A 16,048-nucleotide genomic window follows, 5' to 3' on the forward strand; every position below is an offset into this window, starting at 1 on the left:
TCCGTGGCCACCGCAATTCATTTATTCCCCGACGCAGATAGTGGGAAAGGCTTGAGGAGATCAAGGCTAACTCGGGAAAATGGGTCTACTAGGATGTCGATCGGCTGCAGGGATCCAGCAGGCATAACCGAGGGCTTTTTCCGTCGCTAACACCGGTCACAAGAATCCACGTAACGACGAAGAGAGCGATAAAGGCCTGGCCAAAAGAAGCGGCGGCGGACGCTGTCGTACGTACGAGATACGCCAAGATGACCTGCTGTGGGTGCGTCGTGCAGCTGTTGAAGAACGGTGGTAGGCAGGTGTTCGTGGATTCCGAGCAGAAGCTCGGCGCCATCTGGTCTCATTTTCCTTCGGTATGAGGTGCCGTTGCGGAGCACAAATAGAGCAAGGGTAGCATCAAGGTGATCAGTGCTGAGGCGATTCATAATGCTGCAAAGCTTGGGATCTAAGCGCGGCTCAAAGCGAATGTTTGAAAGGGCAGAGATGGCCAACACACATGTGTCGTCGTCGCAATCGCTCGCAAGTGGGGGATCCAACGGGTTGCGGGACAGGCAATCGGCGTCAGCGTGCAGCCGGCCAGATTTGTGGACGACAGAAAAAGAGTATTTCTGAAGGTGGAGGGCCCAGCGGCCCAGGCGACCGGTAGGGTCCTTCAGCGTAGAGAGCCAGCATAAGGCATGGTGGTCGGTGATGACGGAGAATGGGCGGCCAAACAAGTAATGACGAAACTTTGTAATGGCCCACACGAGGGCTAAGCACTCACGTTCTGTGATCGAGTAATTCCGTTCAGCCGCAGAAAGGAGGCGACTGGCATAAGCAATGACGCGAGTGCGACCCATCTGTTGTTGGGCGAGTATGGCACCAATACCGTGACCACTGGTGTCGGTGCGTACCTCCATTGGTGCCGAGGGATTGAGGTTTGCCAGGACGGGCGGGTTGGTGAGGGCTACAATTAGCGCAGAAAAGGCTTGGGATTGTTCTTGGTCCCAGCAAAATGGAGTGTCGTTCTTCAAAAGATTGGTGAGTGGACGAGCCGTCTCCGCAAAGGTAGGTACAAACCGCCGAAAATAGGAGCAAAGCCCGAGAAACCTATGCACGTCACTGGTACAACGTGGTGTAGGAAACGCACTTACAGCACGTATTTTGTCTGGATCGGGTTGAACGCCACGGGCGTCGACCACATGACCGAGCACCTTCAGTTCACGTCGGCCGAAGCTACATTTCTTCTAGTTGAGCTGGAGGCCAGCTCTTCGGAAGACACCAAGAATGGCATGAAGGCAATGGAGATGGCTCTCGAATGTAGAGGAAAACACAATGACGTCATGGAGATAGCACAAGCACGTCGTCCATTTCAAGCCAGGCAGGAGAGAGTCCATGATGTGCTTGAATGTTGCGGGCGCATTACACAAGCCGAAAGGCATCACCTTGAATTGATAAAGGCCATCGGGAGTGACGAAGGCGGTCTTCTCTCGGTCCCGTTCGTCGACTGCGATCTGCCAATAACGGGAACGAAAATCAATGGAAGAGAAATAGCTGGCACCGTGCAAGCACCATGTAGGCAGTCGAGGACATCATCTATCCTGGGGAGCAGGTAAACGTCCTTCTTTGTAATTTTGTTGAGGTGTCGGTAATCAACGCAGAACCTCCAGGTATTGTCTTTCTTTTTAACAAGCATGACAGGCGACACCCAGGGACTGCTTGAAGGCTCTTTAATGTTTTTTGCTAACATCTTGTCCACCTCATTTTGCATGACACGATGTTCGGAAATGGCGACTCGATGAGATCTGCGAATTGGGCTGGCGGCTCCGGTATCTGTGCGATGTGTAACGTGGAACGTTCGTCCTAAGGGGCGGTCAGCAAAACCGAAAATATCGCTGTGCGGGCCTCCGGAGGTGGAGACGGTGCAGGTAGTTTTGACACTTTACAGTAGGATCAGGTAAAAGAGCGGCCACTGTGACTTCAGACAGTGGGGACAGTTCGGCGAGAGTAATGCCCCCAGGAAGAGCGTGCAGAAAAAGTCCGAAGTTCAAGACTGGAGTATAAACGTTATTTTCTACGTGCACGCTGTTATGAGGGAGAGCGATTCTACGCTGCAGTGTCACGTCGGTTATGGGGCAAACAACGTAGTCGCCATCAGGAACGGAGGGGAAAGGCGACATGAGCACATACACTGCAGCTTCTGGTGGCAGGCGAGCGGAGACAAAGCTTTGAAGTATCAGAGGCCTGTTTGTCAGGACAAAGTGGCAGGTCCAGATTAAGCAGTCCAGAAGAACAGTCATGAGCGCGGAATGTGCAGTTAAAGGGTCGAGTCCTAATATAACGTTCTTGAGGGCAACTGGTTAGAACTGTAAATAGCACCGGGATATGGCGGTCGACCATGGTAATTCTCGCAGTACACATACCCATCACAGTAGCTGTGTTGCCATCAGCAACACGAACGGTAAATGAGAAAGCGGTTGTGAGTACTTTGTTGAGGCGTTGACGGAGCGAGGAACTGATGACGGAAATGTGGGCGCCAGTGTCAATAAGGGCAGAAACCGAGACTCCGTCCACAAGAATGTCAATGAGGTTACGTCTGATTGCGAGGGTTGTTCCGAGTTGACAGTCCTCGTCGGTAATGCGGCGTCACTCCGGGGCGCCGCACTTGCTAGTTTCCCGAGTAGGTGCCGGCATATGATGGGGAGGAGCTACAACGAGGCCCCGGTGAACAGGATCGACGAGGCCGTGCAGATGGAGGTCGGCTGGAGTAACGGACACTTGAGACGGCTTCGGTGTGAGGTTCATCTAGCTGAGGAGGGAAGTGTCCAGGCCCATCATATGCAGGGCGGAGCTGTTTAGGTTGGGCAGGGAAGCGTCGAGGTCCGTAGTAGTACCGACGGTCAGTGTTGTAATAAGAACGAGGTTTGGGGAAGGTACGACTGCGGCAATAAAGTGAAGTGTGGCCGGCTCGATAGCAAATAAAACAAATTAGCCTGTCGTCTGAGGTGCGCCGCTCTGCTGGATTGTGACTAACGTAGCGGCGTGGGAAGCTTGGCTATAGTGGTTGCAGCAGCCACTACATGAACACGATGTGATGGTGATGAGGGCGGTACGGGGTTGGAGGAAAGACCGACTTTGGCAAGTTCCTGGCGGACAACAGCCTGTATCATGGCCACGGTGTCGGGCAGTTGAGATGGGAGTGGTGCAGGAGCTTAAGCCTCGAGTTCTCGCCCGATGATCCGAGTCACGGTTGTGGACTGAGAAGGCTGTTGCAATGGAGCCAGATCATCGCAGGATGATGTAGCTGCCGTGTTCGGAAGGCGCTCAAAGCCATGTACCAGGCGTCGTTGTTTAGCCTGCTCGAATCGTAGGCAGACTTGAAGCACCGACTCGACGGTAGAGCAATCCGTGCAGAAGAGGATATTGAACACGTCATCTGCGATGCCCTTGAGGATGTGCCCTACCTTTTCACTTTCCAGCATGGAGCTGTTTGCTTTGCAACAGAGCGCGACCACGTCTTGAATGTAGGCAAGGTGGAATGGGCGCGAGACGAAATTTTGGTTTTGGCTACGAGAGCCCGTTCAATGGGCTTCCTGAACAAGTCGTGAAGCTTTTACTTGCAAATTTCCCAGGTCACCAGCTCGTGCTCGTGATTTTCGAACCACGTGCGAGCGGTTTCCGCCAAATAGAAAATGAGATTTGCCGGAATGATGGTTGCGTCCCAGTGATTGTTCCTGCTGCATCGCTCGTATTCATCCAGCCAATCGTCCATATCTGTCTTGTCTTCGCCATTAAAGATGGGAGGGTGGCGGATTTTTGTGAGGACGAGTGGCTGCACCGATGTTGTTGCGGTGGTAGGAGCTGCCTCAGAGGTCATAGTGGCCGTGATCCCAGGTAGGTGGCGGCCACTGCGCAAATCCAGCTTTCGGCTTCTTAAATGGATTTATGTGTGCACACGGGGATCTTTAGTCACCTCCACCAAGATTATACGTGGCAAGGTTAGTCCACGAAGGTTAGTCCAGGATGACACAGCACACAAAACACAGAAGCGCAGCAGCGTCGACCTTCTTCTAGCATCAACCGCTGCGACCACTTTGTCTTCTTCTGCGTCCCTGTTGCTGATCGTTGCCTTCTTCAACGTTCAGCGATGTAGGGCATATATGTCACAATATTATTTGAGATCCCTTTTGGGCCAAAATTATTGTTAGGAAGACTAAATGGTATTTAGGTTTACAATCCAGTAACAACAATACTAACTACTAAGCCTTATGCGTGGAGCTCGAATATGGGTACTATCAAGAACAACTTTCTAAGTGTGCTAACCACAGTACTCATTCCCGCTGATCGTTGACCTTTTCTGCCCATTTCTCCTCATGAGCATGGCTCTCGCATGTGGTATTGCGCAGCTTACTTCGTCAGTCACTGGTTGGTCGGCGGCTTATATGACTTTACAGAATGGCGCATTTAGTCCAAGTTGTCAAGAGCTGCCACATTGGATACTAATTTTGATATTTGAGTCGAATTAACCAGAAAGCATCGTTTCTAAGTTAGGCTAACTGCTCCTAGGCCACCGAGGCCCTCTCGGAGGGCTTGCCTAAAGCTGGGCTTGCAATTTATGTCGGGTGGCATTTAAGATAATGAGATAAACTCTGGCTGCATATAAATCAAAGTGATAACGAAAACTAGGCGACCTACATGGCATTCGTGTAATCAAGCTGATTGTACAGATTTTTTTCATTGGTAAAAAATACACCCCAATCGCTCCGACGTGGGGGAGCAGTGGTTAGGGCGCTCTATGGCTGTGTCCGAGAATTGGGGATCAAATCCCGGCTGCAGCAGTTGCTTTTCGATGGCGGCGAAAAACAAGGCAACCGTTTACTGTGCGGTGTGAGTTACAATTAAAGAGCCCCAGGTGGTCGATTTTCCCAAAGCATTTGTCAAGCATGTGTTACTTTAGGACGTTTAACCTCTTAAACCAAACCCAACCAAACCAGATACACACCAATAAGGCACAAGGCTCCCTTGGGAACAAAACACTCGATTGGCTCACATTACCTTTTAGGAAACGTAGCGCAAAGAAGACAAGGACAAAAAAGAATGAACGTTTCCTAAAATGCGAATGCACCAACTCGCCCAATTTAGCATTCTTGTGCGGCTCACATTACCTTCTGGGGCGGACCCGTCACGAACTGGGAGATCTGTGCAAGTAGGCTGCATACGCCTCAAGACTGCTAGCCATCAACACAATAGCACCGAAGGCGTTGCAATTCCAGGTGTCGCAGCATCTGATCACTTCCATTAGACCTCACATTGGTCACTGCTCCTAGCTCTTCCCTTTAACTTCCAGTTGCGGCATGGCTGCAATATATTCTTTAGTCTTCCGGAGCAGTTAGTCTCTTTGTACCGTCATACTTTTGTAGGTAACTTCAGACGAAACATTTGAGGCTAGAAAGCGTAATTAAAAAGTTAATAGACCGATTTCATCTCCACAAGAAATCGATGATTATACTCAAATTTCTGCGACATTGGTTCACAATCAAAGCTTGAACTCTGTCAGACAGTTTTCTTATCTCTCGTCTCTCTCGTTGATAATTTTAGGCAGGCAACATTAGTCACCGTGTGGTGTCTACCATTGAGGTGAGTAACTTTACTTAAACATCACGTTAATTACAGCCAGCTGGATGCAAAGCACATGTTATAACTCATTCTCAAAAGCCACCACCTGCAGCGAGGAAAGTCCTATCTTTTCCCCGTAGTTGCTAAGTGCAGGTGCGCACGTGGCAGGAAATAAAGAAGGGATCATCAAAAAGGAAAAGCAGACGAAGGTAAAAATTGTACTCAACGCGACATGTGACTCGCTCTTTGGTGCGCTAAGCGACAAGGAATGTTAGAGCATGGTGGAGGCAAAGAAGAAATAGATATCGGGGGAGGCACTGAAGCTGCTTTGTCAGCGAACACTTTTAAAATGTCGTCTGCTACGCTACCCACATTTTTTCGTAGGAAGATAAGATCAAGTAACAAAGAAAGAGTCGCTGTGCATTACAATTTTAGGCACAAAAGAGACGAGAAGAAAGCCCAAAAAAAGAGAACAACAAATGCGCAAAATGTTTCTGGCCTCAAGGTTACTGACGCTATATTGGAGACATCTAACTTCGTAGCAGTTAAATTAGGCAATCTAGGTACATTTTCAAATTCGTTGGTATTCTCTTGCACAAGCATGTTTAACATCCCCACCTACTCTTTGGGTCAAGGGAAACCATTCTTTTTGTGGTAGTATTAAAACCTCTAGAAAACAGTTACACTTCTCATTGTATGGACTGCAGAAAAAATATAATCTAGAGCGCACTGGATTAAAACAATTGTTTCGCAGCATCAAATCCCAAACGTTTCTTCTGAAAAACAGGGGCACCCCTGAAGAATCGGGCTTTCACATGTTCTTATCTGCAAAGTGCGTAAAATGGCAGAAAAGCAAGAAACTGGGGCGCGGTTTATAAGGAGATTATATAATCCTATGGATAATTGCCGGAAAATATAGCGAGGTTCAAGATTCACTGCAAGTAGAATGAATAAAATACAGCTGCTCGCAAATATCTGTCATTTTTTGTTTCCTAAAAAAAAACTAGTCCTAAGCCTCGAGGGGAAGCACCCAATTCAGATAAAGTGTTGCAAGTGAACAGAAATTGTCAGAAGTTCAAGACAACAAAACGTTTGAGTTTGCAGATAAAGAGCAACCCGAGAAATTCCATTGCGCAAACAAGATCATAGGCTTTATCAAGAAGCCTAAGACCCATAAGGCGTGTGGCATAAAAATATCACAGCATAAAGGAGTCTGACCTAGGTAGACTACGGCACATATTTTTTCACAACTGTATAAACCATTCGTTACCCAATCTCCACCCATACCCAGATGAAAACCAGATGATTGATTGTTTATTCTCTCAATTCTACAAGTCAGTATTCCCACTGTCAAGATGCGCGGCTGTTAAAACTTCAGTAAGGTGTGCACAATTCTCTCGCGAATCTAGTGGAAGAGCAGAAACATTCACAGCTAGAGAACGTATTGGAAACTGAAGTGGCAATGCACTTAATGGAGGGAGTAGTGATCCGACATCAATACACACATACACTATTGTATGTAGTGCCGCGGGCAGCTGAGATCTTCATTTTTTTTTCAGCAGCCTCCAGCATGCTGTCTTATCACTGCGAATGTAGCGCAGAAATCTATCCTGCAGTCTTTGGTCATGCAGGGTATCAAGAGACGCGCCTTTGCCAACTTCTTTGTTAAGCGAAATGCACCAGAATAAAATGATTGCAGGCAAGCACAACAACTTTCGTATTATTGCAGACATTTGTATTTTATATGTGGGAGTTTGCTTTGGACTTTAAAGTGTGCACTGCCGAATGAAACGAGAATTCAAAGTTCAGAGCAATCAGCACACTATCTGCTGGCTCTGAAGTTTACAGAAACCTTTCTGGCTGCCTTGCTCATTGGAGTCTAAGTCTTCAAGAATTTGACATGAGTCGAACATGCTAGTCGATTACCTGGAAGACAAGACCGCTTTCCCTCCGGCTGTCTTCAGACGTTAGTTGTCATCCTTCTCATCACACAATGGCATCCTCGTAAAGAACTTCGCACATAATATGACTACTCAACTTCTTGTTGTTTCTACAAGCCCCAGAGAATAATTGCTACAGGCATACCATGATGAACCGACAGCTGGTAATCTAAGGTTCTAACGAGCATTACGCCGAAGTAAACAGATGTATTATTTTCTGCGATTAACTGCCAACGTTGCATATTACATGAAAACGTGCCATGATTACTAGTGACGCAAGACGCTCTCAATCAGACCAACTGAGCTACTGAACCCTATACAGGCCATGATCCTGCCCTGTAAACAAATTTGAATTGATCTGCTGTTCCCTTTGCCGACATCATCAATGGGCCAACAGTGGATCATAAATCATAGTGGCCATGGACTACCTTATCCGCGAAGCTTAAGCGAAAGCCCAGTCTAATGCTACCGCTGAAGAGGCGGTAAAGTTTTTCGTCGAACGCATTCTCCTTCGCCATGGCACCTCTGAAGTATTCATTTCGTACAGCGGAACAGCGTTTACTACAAGCTCACACCACCTACCATAAAGTATAGCCAGACAAGCAATGCGTAGACGACTGCATACCATCGGCAGACTAATGGACTGAGACCGTCTGAATAAGACCATCGCCGATATCATTGCAATGTATGTCGACAGCAAAAAGAAGACATGGGACCCCATCCTGCCCTACTTGATCTTCGCCTATAACACTACCGTCAAAGACAACCAGGGCGACCCCGTTCTTACTTCTTTATGGCAGGGAGCCCACAATCATGCTTGGCGAAATGGTGGCGCATAACAGACAGGGACAACGTCGACGTCGCCGCCGATCTTCAGCACTCAGAGGAAGCCCGACGTCTCGCCCGGCTGATCATCAAAGCACAAGCGCCGGCGCACGCTACAATTTACGACGAACCTATCCAGAGCACAAGCGGCGAAATCATGGTGTACTGACGACGATTCGCCATAGCTATCTGGGTAAAAAGCTTTTACTGCGGTATCTCGGCCCATACAATGCCCGCTGCATACGATAACTCCACTACGAAGTAATCGACGGCGCTCCAGCATCCCAGCGACGCTGCTCGCGCCTAGAAATCGTGCATGTTGTAACCATTACGAGGCAGAAGACACTGATGAGTTGAGTAAGGGACCAGTTTTCACTAAACTTCGCTCTCGTCTCTCTCGGTAGCAGTGAGTGATGCAGCATTGCCCTCTCTTCGAAAGACGCGTCTCAATACTGGCATTGACCACAAACTGGGTACCCACGGGAGGAACAGGAAACACAAAGCTGGACACACAAACGATCACTGCCTTTCATTGTACGATTTCACCCACACAACGTGAACAGTTTTAGTACTTAAGCACCGCCTTGGTAAGGATTGTTAATTCCTGGGAAGATTTCATAGTTTACGTTACTAATACACCGAATAACCTCGTATGGGCCAAAGTAACGCAAACTAGCTTCTCGCAGAGTCCTCGATGGCGCACTCGTTTCCAGACTCATACAAGTTCATCAGACTTATAGTGAACGTATCGGCATCGGTTCTTGGCGCTGTATACGACACCGTGCGAGCTTGGGCGTTTCTTCGGCTCGTTGAAGGAATATGTCGGCGTCAGCACAGACGTTGTTGGCATCGTCGCTGTATAAATGGGCTGGGCTGCATAGCGTCCAACATTTTGGTGACAGGATGACCGTAGACTACCTGGAAGGGCGCAATACGTGTCGTCTCCTGTTCAGCCATATTATATGCTTAAGTTGCACACGGAAGAACTTCATGCCACGTGCTTTGTTTAGCGTCGACATACATGGACATCATGTCGGCAAGTATTTCATTTGGACGTTCAGTAAGCCCGTTCTTATGTAGATGATAAGCAGTAGTCTTATTATTACTTATGTGGTTTAGACTGAAGAGAACCTGCATTAGCTCGGTCGTAAAGGCTGTACCTCAGTCAGTAAACATAACCGACGTTGAACCGTGGGCCAGTATGATGGTCCTGAGAAACCACTTCCTCAGCAGTTGTACGGGAAGGTGAGTGTGTCTCGGCATGTCTTGTTATGTATTCCATCGCTACTGCGATCTACCTGTTTCCCGATGAGGATGTTGGGAAAGAGGCCAGATATGCATGTCCGCTTACTGGGAAGAAGCTGTCGGAAGCCCTGCAGGTTTCAGCAGCCGCTGGCAATCTTGGCATGACCTCACGTAGTGCTGGACTGAAGGCCGCAACTTAAGCCAGTGTACTTTTCTCGAATACGTGCTAATGTTCGCGTGACCCCTAAATGACCAGCCAAATGGTCATCGTTGCATGCGCTCAAGATTTCTGGTAGGAGGTCACACTGCAAAAGGAGAAAATAGTTTCCTTGTTTTCCTGAAGGTTTCTCGCACAGGAGACGATCGCGAAGGCTACAGGAGCATACATCTCGGGCGAAAGTACGTGGAGCAGCGACATCAAGGCCTTCTAGTGGCTCAATACGCGGGCGTAAATAGGAGTCAGCCCGATGATACTGGGCTATATCGCCATTCGTGACTACAGCAAAAAACGGGAAGTCGTTCGATGTCGGGTGGAGAAGCATCAACAGGTGGACGCGTCAACATTCGATGTCGTTGTGCTTGCGGCCGCACGTGTGCTCCAACTTGCAAGCCGTCGAAAGGAGTTTTTGAGGTTGGCAAGTCAGCATGACGAATGGTGGTCACTCAGAGCTCTAAAATAAGGTCGCCGAAATTACCGCAAGGCATTCCTTTTCTGCGTTTGAGTAATTCGCTCTGCTTCTGAGAGAGATCAGCTGGCGTATGTTACATCTTTCTCAATGCCTTCTTGCCACTAAAGCAGAATGGTACAGAGTACAAAATTACTGGCATCGGTATGAATACCTTTAGCAGCGTGTTCATCAAAATGGTCAAGTATCGGGATGGCCTGCTGCCGCCTAGTAGCTCGTTGAAGGCATTGGCACCGGAAAGAAGTTTAAAAGGCTCGGCAATTGCTGAGCAATTCTCGACGGAACGCCTGCATTAGGCACAGAGCCCCAAAAACCATCTAACGGACGTTTTGTCTGTTGGGCGCGGGAACCTTTGTACAGCAGCAGTCTTCTGAGGATATGGTTTGACCCCCTCAGCACTAATAACATGGTCAAGAAACGGAAGTCTTGGATTCCGCAATAGCCTTTCTGTGTTTTTGTTGTCAGTTGGGTTGAACGCAGGGCATTGAGCTACATTCACAGCCGGTCAACGCGTTCCTGGAAACTAGCCGCAAAAATGACAGCGTTTTCGAGGTACACAAAGCCCGCTTGCCATTTCAGTCCAAGGACCACTGTGTCTTTTTCATTGTCAGTACACCCTGCAGCGCCGAAGCATTATAGCAGGGGAGTGGGTACAGCAATAAAGTGACGAGCAGATAAACAAAAATATCACACGAGAGAAAGAACAAAAATAAAGAGGAGGGTAGAAAAGAGGAGCAACAGTGCATTCGGTCAACAACAATAGTTTGAAGGAACAGTATAATCACAAATCATTGATTAGCCCTAAAAATACATCTCGATGTACACTCACATCAACTGGCAACTTGTTCCATTCGGAAATAGTACGTGCAAAAAATGAGTACTTTTTGTAATTCGTTTTACTCGCCCTTCCCGTGTTTTAAAACTGTGGTCTGTCCTGTTAGAAATATAGTGGGCTGTTTTGAGATACTTTTCTTTATCAATGCCTGTTGTGTCGGTGTATATTGAGTGCAGGAGTTTCAGCCTTTGCTTCTGGCACCCTATCTGTAGCGGTTCAAGTTCTACGTATTTCTTTATCTGTGTTAGGCTTGCTTGTGGGGAATACTGCCTTGATATAAATCTGGCTGCGCTGTTTTGTACAGCTTCTAATTTATCAATCAGGTACCGCTGATGCGGATCCCATACTGCAGACGCATATTCCAGTTGATGCCTTACCAGTGACTTGTAGGCAGTAGTTTTAAGAATCTTAGGAGCAGTTCCAAGGGTCCGTATGAGTAGGTTGAGCATTTTCCCAGCTTTTTGACGGTCATATCAATATGATTTGGAAAAGAGAGATCAGCAGTTAGTGGAACTCCTAGATATTTCACTTCATTTGTCGTGCTGAGAGGGGTATCACTTAGTTTGTAGGTAGGTTCATTAGGAATCTTAGACTTAGTAAATGTTACCTGGTAACATTTGTTGGTATTCAGGCCAAGTTGCCAGCTTTGGCACCAGGAGCCTATGCTGTTCAAGTCCTGCCGCAGGTCATCTACATCTTATAAATTACTTATTGGTCTATAAACAAGCATTCGTCTGCGAATAATTTTATTTGTGAAGTTAGGTTTGACGGGCTATCATTGATATAGATTAAGAGTAGCGGTCCCAGCACCGAGCCCTGCGTCACTCCCGAAGTGACCTCAACAAAGGTAGAATTTTCGCCTCCAATCCACACATTGCATTCTGTCGCTCAGGTAGTCTTCGATTACTCTCATAACTTTATCGTCCAGGTTAAGAGTTCTCATTTTGTGCTTTAGTAGTTCATATGAGAAAGAATCAAATGCTTTGCGATAGTCGAGAAAAATTGCATCAGTACGGAACCTTTTTTCAGCAGTATCCGCTAGCTCATGAAAACGTTCCACCAGCTGAGTGGTACAGGACACGCCTTTGCGGAAACCACGCTGGTTGGGAAAGAAAAACCTGCTTTGTTCTAAGTGTCTAATTATATTGCTCTATAGTAAGTGCTCGAACACTTTACAGCATACGGAGCACCGAGAGATTGGTTTATAGTTGTTCACAGAGAATTCTGAACCGCTTTTAAAACTGGTACGACATAAGCTTTTTTCAAGTCTTTGGGTATTAGGCTGCATTCGAGCGTTTTGCAGAAAATTACTTTAAAGTACTGAGATACATCGAAAGAACAAGCTTTGAGTACTCTAGGAGAGATTCTGTCTGGACCAGTTGCTTTAGTTTCATCAATGGAGTTTAGGCACTTCCTGATACCCTCAACTGCGGTTGTTATTGAAGGCATTACGTTTGGCACTCTAGAAGTAGTAGTGGGTAAAGCATCTATTTTGTTCTTTTTTAGAAATACAGACTTAAAGTAGTCATTAAAACAGTCAGCTTTAGCATTACTCTCAGATATCTGGTTTCCATCGTGAAGAATACTCGGAATACCTGTTCTCTCCTTGCGTGTCTTTCTTAGGTAGCTCCAAAATGCCTTGGGATTAGTGTTAATAGATTCAGCGAGTCCGGAGAAGTAAATCTCCTTGGCGGTAGCGATAGCTGCGGTATAGGCTTTATGTAGCTCCTGTAGATGGCACCCAAGTCCGCTTGAATGATTCTTTTTGTATTTTTGATAAGCACGGGTCCTTTGTTTTATCTTCCGCTTGATCTCGTAAGTCATCCAGGGTTTGTCTACTTTAGGTTTGTCTGAGATTTGTTTGAAAGGAACGTGTTTTTCGACCAGTGATGATAGCATTGTTTTAAAAGAAGTCCACAGAAGTTCTGCACTCAAAGACGAATTTTCTGTAGGTAGGCCAAATACGGTGTGGCATAGTAAGCATTGCGGTTACAATTTTATGATCACTGATTCCAGGTAAAACACAAACGTCATGAACAACATTCGGGTCATTGCAAAATAATAAGTCTAGGGTGTTATTTCCACGCGTAGGGTTCACAACGTATTGGTGAAACCCATATTTGGAAATCATATTGCCAGGGGGCGCTCGCAGCGAAAGACGTTGAAGTGGCGCTCGGAGAAAAAAGGACGAAGTGAATCGGCTCCGGACTAGAAGGACGTACCTAAAGCTTGGACCTTATAATTCCACCTGCACCGGCTCTGATAGCCTAGCCCTAGTCGCCAATATCGTGACAAATCTGGTGGAGGTGCTGGGTAATCGGCCCTGCGCTGCCCATGAGGACCTCGCAGCAGATGGCGAAGGGCGAGCCCTGGGCGACGGTGATCGAGATTGCCGCAGACGAGACGGAACACCACGGCGCTGGTCATTGAGGAAATCTTCAACGGCTCGGGGCCGTTCGCCGTAGCGAGGCCGCGGAGAATCGGCGGAAAAACCTTCGAGGCCCAGTCGACGGTAGGGACAGAGCCGATAGACATGTCCTGGTTCGCCGCAGTGAAAGCATAAAGGCCGTCGGTCGGGGGTACGCACTCGTCTGCTTTCCGCCTAGACTGTCGGGAATCCGTTACGTACTGGATCACGGGGGCCGGTGTTGTTGGTGCAGCTACGTTAGCAGGAATTAGGGTCGGCGACTGGGGTGGCGAGTATTGTAGCACCTCGGCGTATGTGGGACGCTGGCACTCAGGTGGCGTAAGGGGAGGAGCAGGGTGAGGTTCACCGCTTGGAAACGGAGGCCGGAGCGCTTGCTGCACTTCGTCGCGGACAACGCTCGCAATGGAAGTAGAAGCTGGTTGGTGTGCGCCATACAGCAGCCTGAGTTCGTCGCGCACAATCGAACGTACGAGCTCACGTAGCGCCGATGCGTCCATGCCATGCGATGGTAACTTGGCAGAGACGGAGGTGGCGTGGACGGTACGATTCTGTGCCGAAGCTCGCTGCTGAAGCACTCTTTCTATTGTGGATGTTTCCGCAAGGAATTCTGCGACAGTTTTCAGTGGGCTGCGCACCAGGCCAGCAAAAAGCTGCTCTTTAACGCCAAACATAAGGTAGCGCAGCTTTTTGTCCTCGGACATTGTAGGGTCTGCCCGCTTGAAGAGGCGTGTCATGTCTTCGATATATGCCGCGACCGTCTCGTTGGGCATTTGAACCCGAGATTGGAGAGCGCGTTCGGCCCGTTCGCGGCGATCTGAGCTACCGTAAGCAGCCGCAAGATGACGCTTGAACTCACTCCAGGATGACAGCTGGTCTTCATGGTTCTCGAACCATGTCCGAGCGCCATCTTCAAGGCTGAAGTAGACGTTGCGAAGCCGGGCGGCGTCATCCCAGAGGTTGAAGGTAGCTACCCTTTCGTAGTGCTGCAACCAGTCGTCGACGTCTTCATAGGTGTCCCCGTGAAAGGTCTTTGGGACGCGGGGGTTCTGAATCGTCACGTAAGTAGGGGCCGCTCCAGGCATTGCGACGACGTCGTGGCTGCCGGTAGTCATAGCCGATGGGGAAAACACAGGTGGTAGGCCTCGTTGCCTGCGGCTGGTGCGGTGAACAGGCGTTTCTTCGAATATATGACCAGCACTCCTGCTTAGCGGAGGGGTACGGGACATCAGACCTGACCTCCACCAGATTTGTCACGATATTGGCGACTAGGGCTAGGCTATCAGAGCCGGTGCAGGTGGAATTATAAGGTCCAAGCTTTAGGTACGTCCTTCTAGTCCGGAGCCGATTCACTTCGTCCTTTTTTCTCCGAGCGCCACTTCAACGTCTTTCGCTGCGAGCGCCCCCTGGCGCTCGCAGCGCCCTGCGAGCGCCAGGCGGCGCTCGCAGCGAAAGACGTTGAAGTGGCGCTCGGAGAAAAAAGGACGAAGTGAATCGGCTCCGGACTAGAAGGACGTACCTAAAGCTTGGACCTTATAATTCCACCTGCACCGGCTCTGATAGCCTAGCCCTAGTCGCCAATATCGTGACAATATCAATAAATACTGAACAAGTTCCGTCTGAATGCATGCTGTCACCCCAGTAAAAGTTTGGAAAGTTGAAATCTCCTGCTAACACAACACGTTCATCTGGAAGCGAAGCCAGCGTGTCTTCATGGGAAGAGAACTTGTGGTCGTGCGCTTGGTGGGCGGTACACGACGCCAAACGCTATCGTTGCCTTATCAGGAGTAGTAAGCCTGCACCAGACTGATTCGTGATCATTGATTTCCATGTCAAATGCAGTACAATGCAAGAATTCTTTTGCCAAGACAAACACTCCACAGCCTCTCAATTTCCCATCTTTTCTAAATACCTGGGCCGGCTTGCACGATAAAGTCCGAGCTAAGTCCAGTTTTAAATGGTGTCTTTGGAAAGACCAAGCTTATTTAAGACGGCTCGTGTTCCGAACGTCGAACGCTTCGGGTTCATGTTCACCAGAGTGGATTCCCAGAACGGCCTCAGCAACCACTTGGGGCATTTTTCCTCGTAACACAATCTTAAGCCGCAAAAAGCAATGACACGGATTTTACACAACGCAAAATTGACGGAATGTGTACATCTTACAGTAGGGACAGTGCCAGCGCATCCCTGTATTTCCCTAATTTCTCTACCTAGACACCTGACGTCCTTTTGTCTTAACCAAGGCAGCACTAGAGTCGTAATCATACAAGCGACTTATTCAAGTCAGGACTGAAGCCCAGTCTTGACTCCAGTCTTAAGCGGCCATGCTAGTGGCCTATTCTTTAGACTCCAGTTAAGTCTGGACTTAGCTAAGACAGTCTTAAGATTGTTTTGTGCAAGCGGGCTCTGGTACGCCGAAGGAAATACTTCGCTGTCCCTTACTGGAGTCGTCTAGCCAGGATTCTGTTGCAAAAACGATGTCCGGATTAAACGCTTC

The 16,048-nt window shown here is 48.3% G+C and overlaps 1 protein-coding gene across 1 annotated transcript in view; it reads left to right on the forward strand.

Annotated features, from left to right (window-relative positions):
- Positions 1 to 1,181: 1,181 nt before the first annotated feature.
- Positions 1,182 to 16,048, forward strand: part of LOC146177672 (angiotensin-converting enzyme-like) — a 35,989-nt gene continuing 21,122 nt past the window's right edge. The window contains exon 1 of the mRNA XM_084581614.1: positions 1,182 to 1,277. Within this exon, the coding sequence (XP_084437740.1) occupies positions 1,182 to 1,277 (96 nt within the window). The remainder of the gene's footprint in view (positions 1,278 to 16,048) is intronic.

Source organism: Amblyomma maculatum, chromosome 10, assembly GCF_055883805.1.
Source record: "Amblyomma maculatum isolate TAMU_Amacu chromosome 10, ASM5588380v1, whole genome shotgun sequence".
Classification (NCBI taxonomy): Eukaryota; Metazoa; Arthropoda; class Arachnida; order Ixodida; family Ixodidae; genus Amblyomma; species Amblyomma maculatum.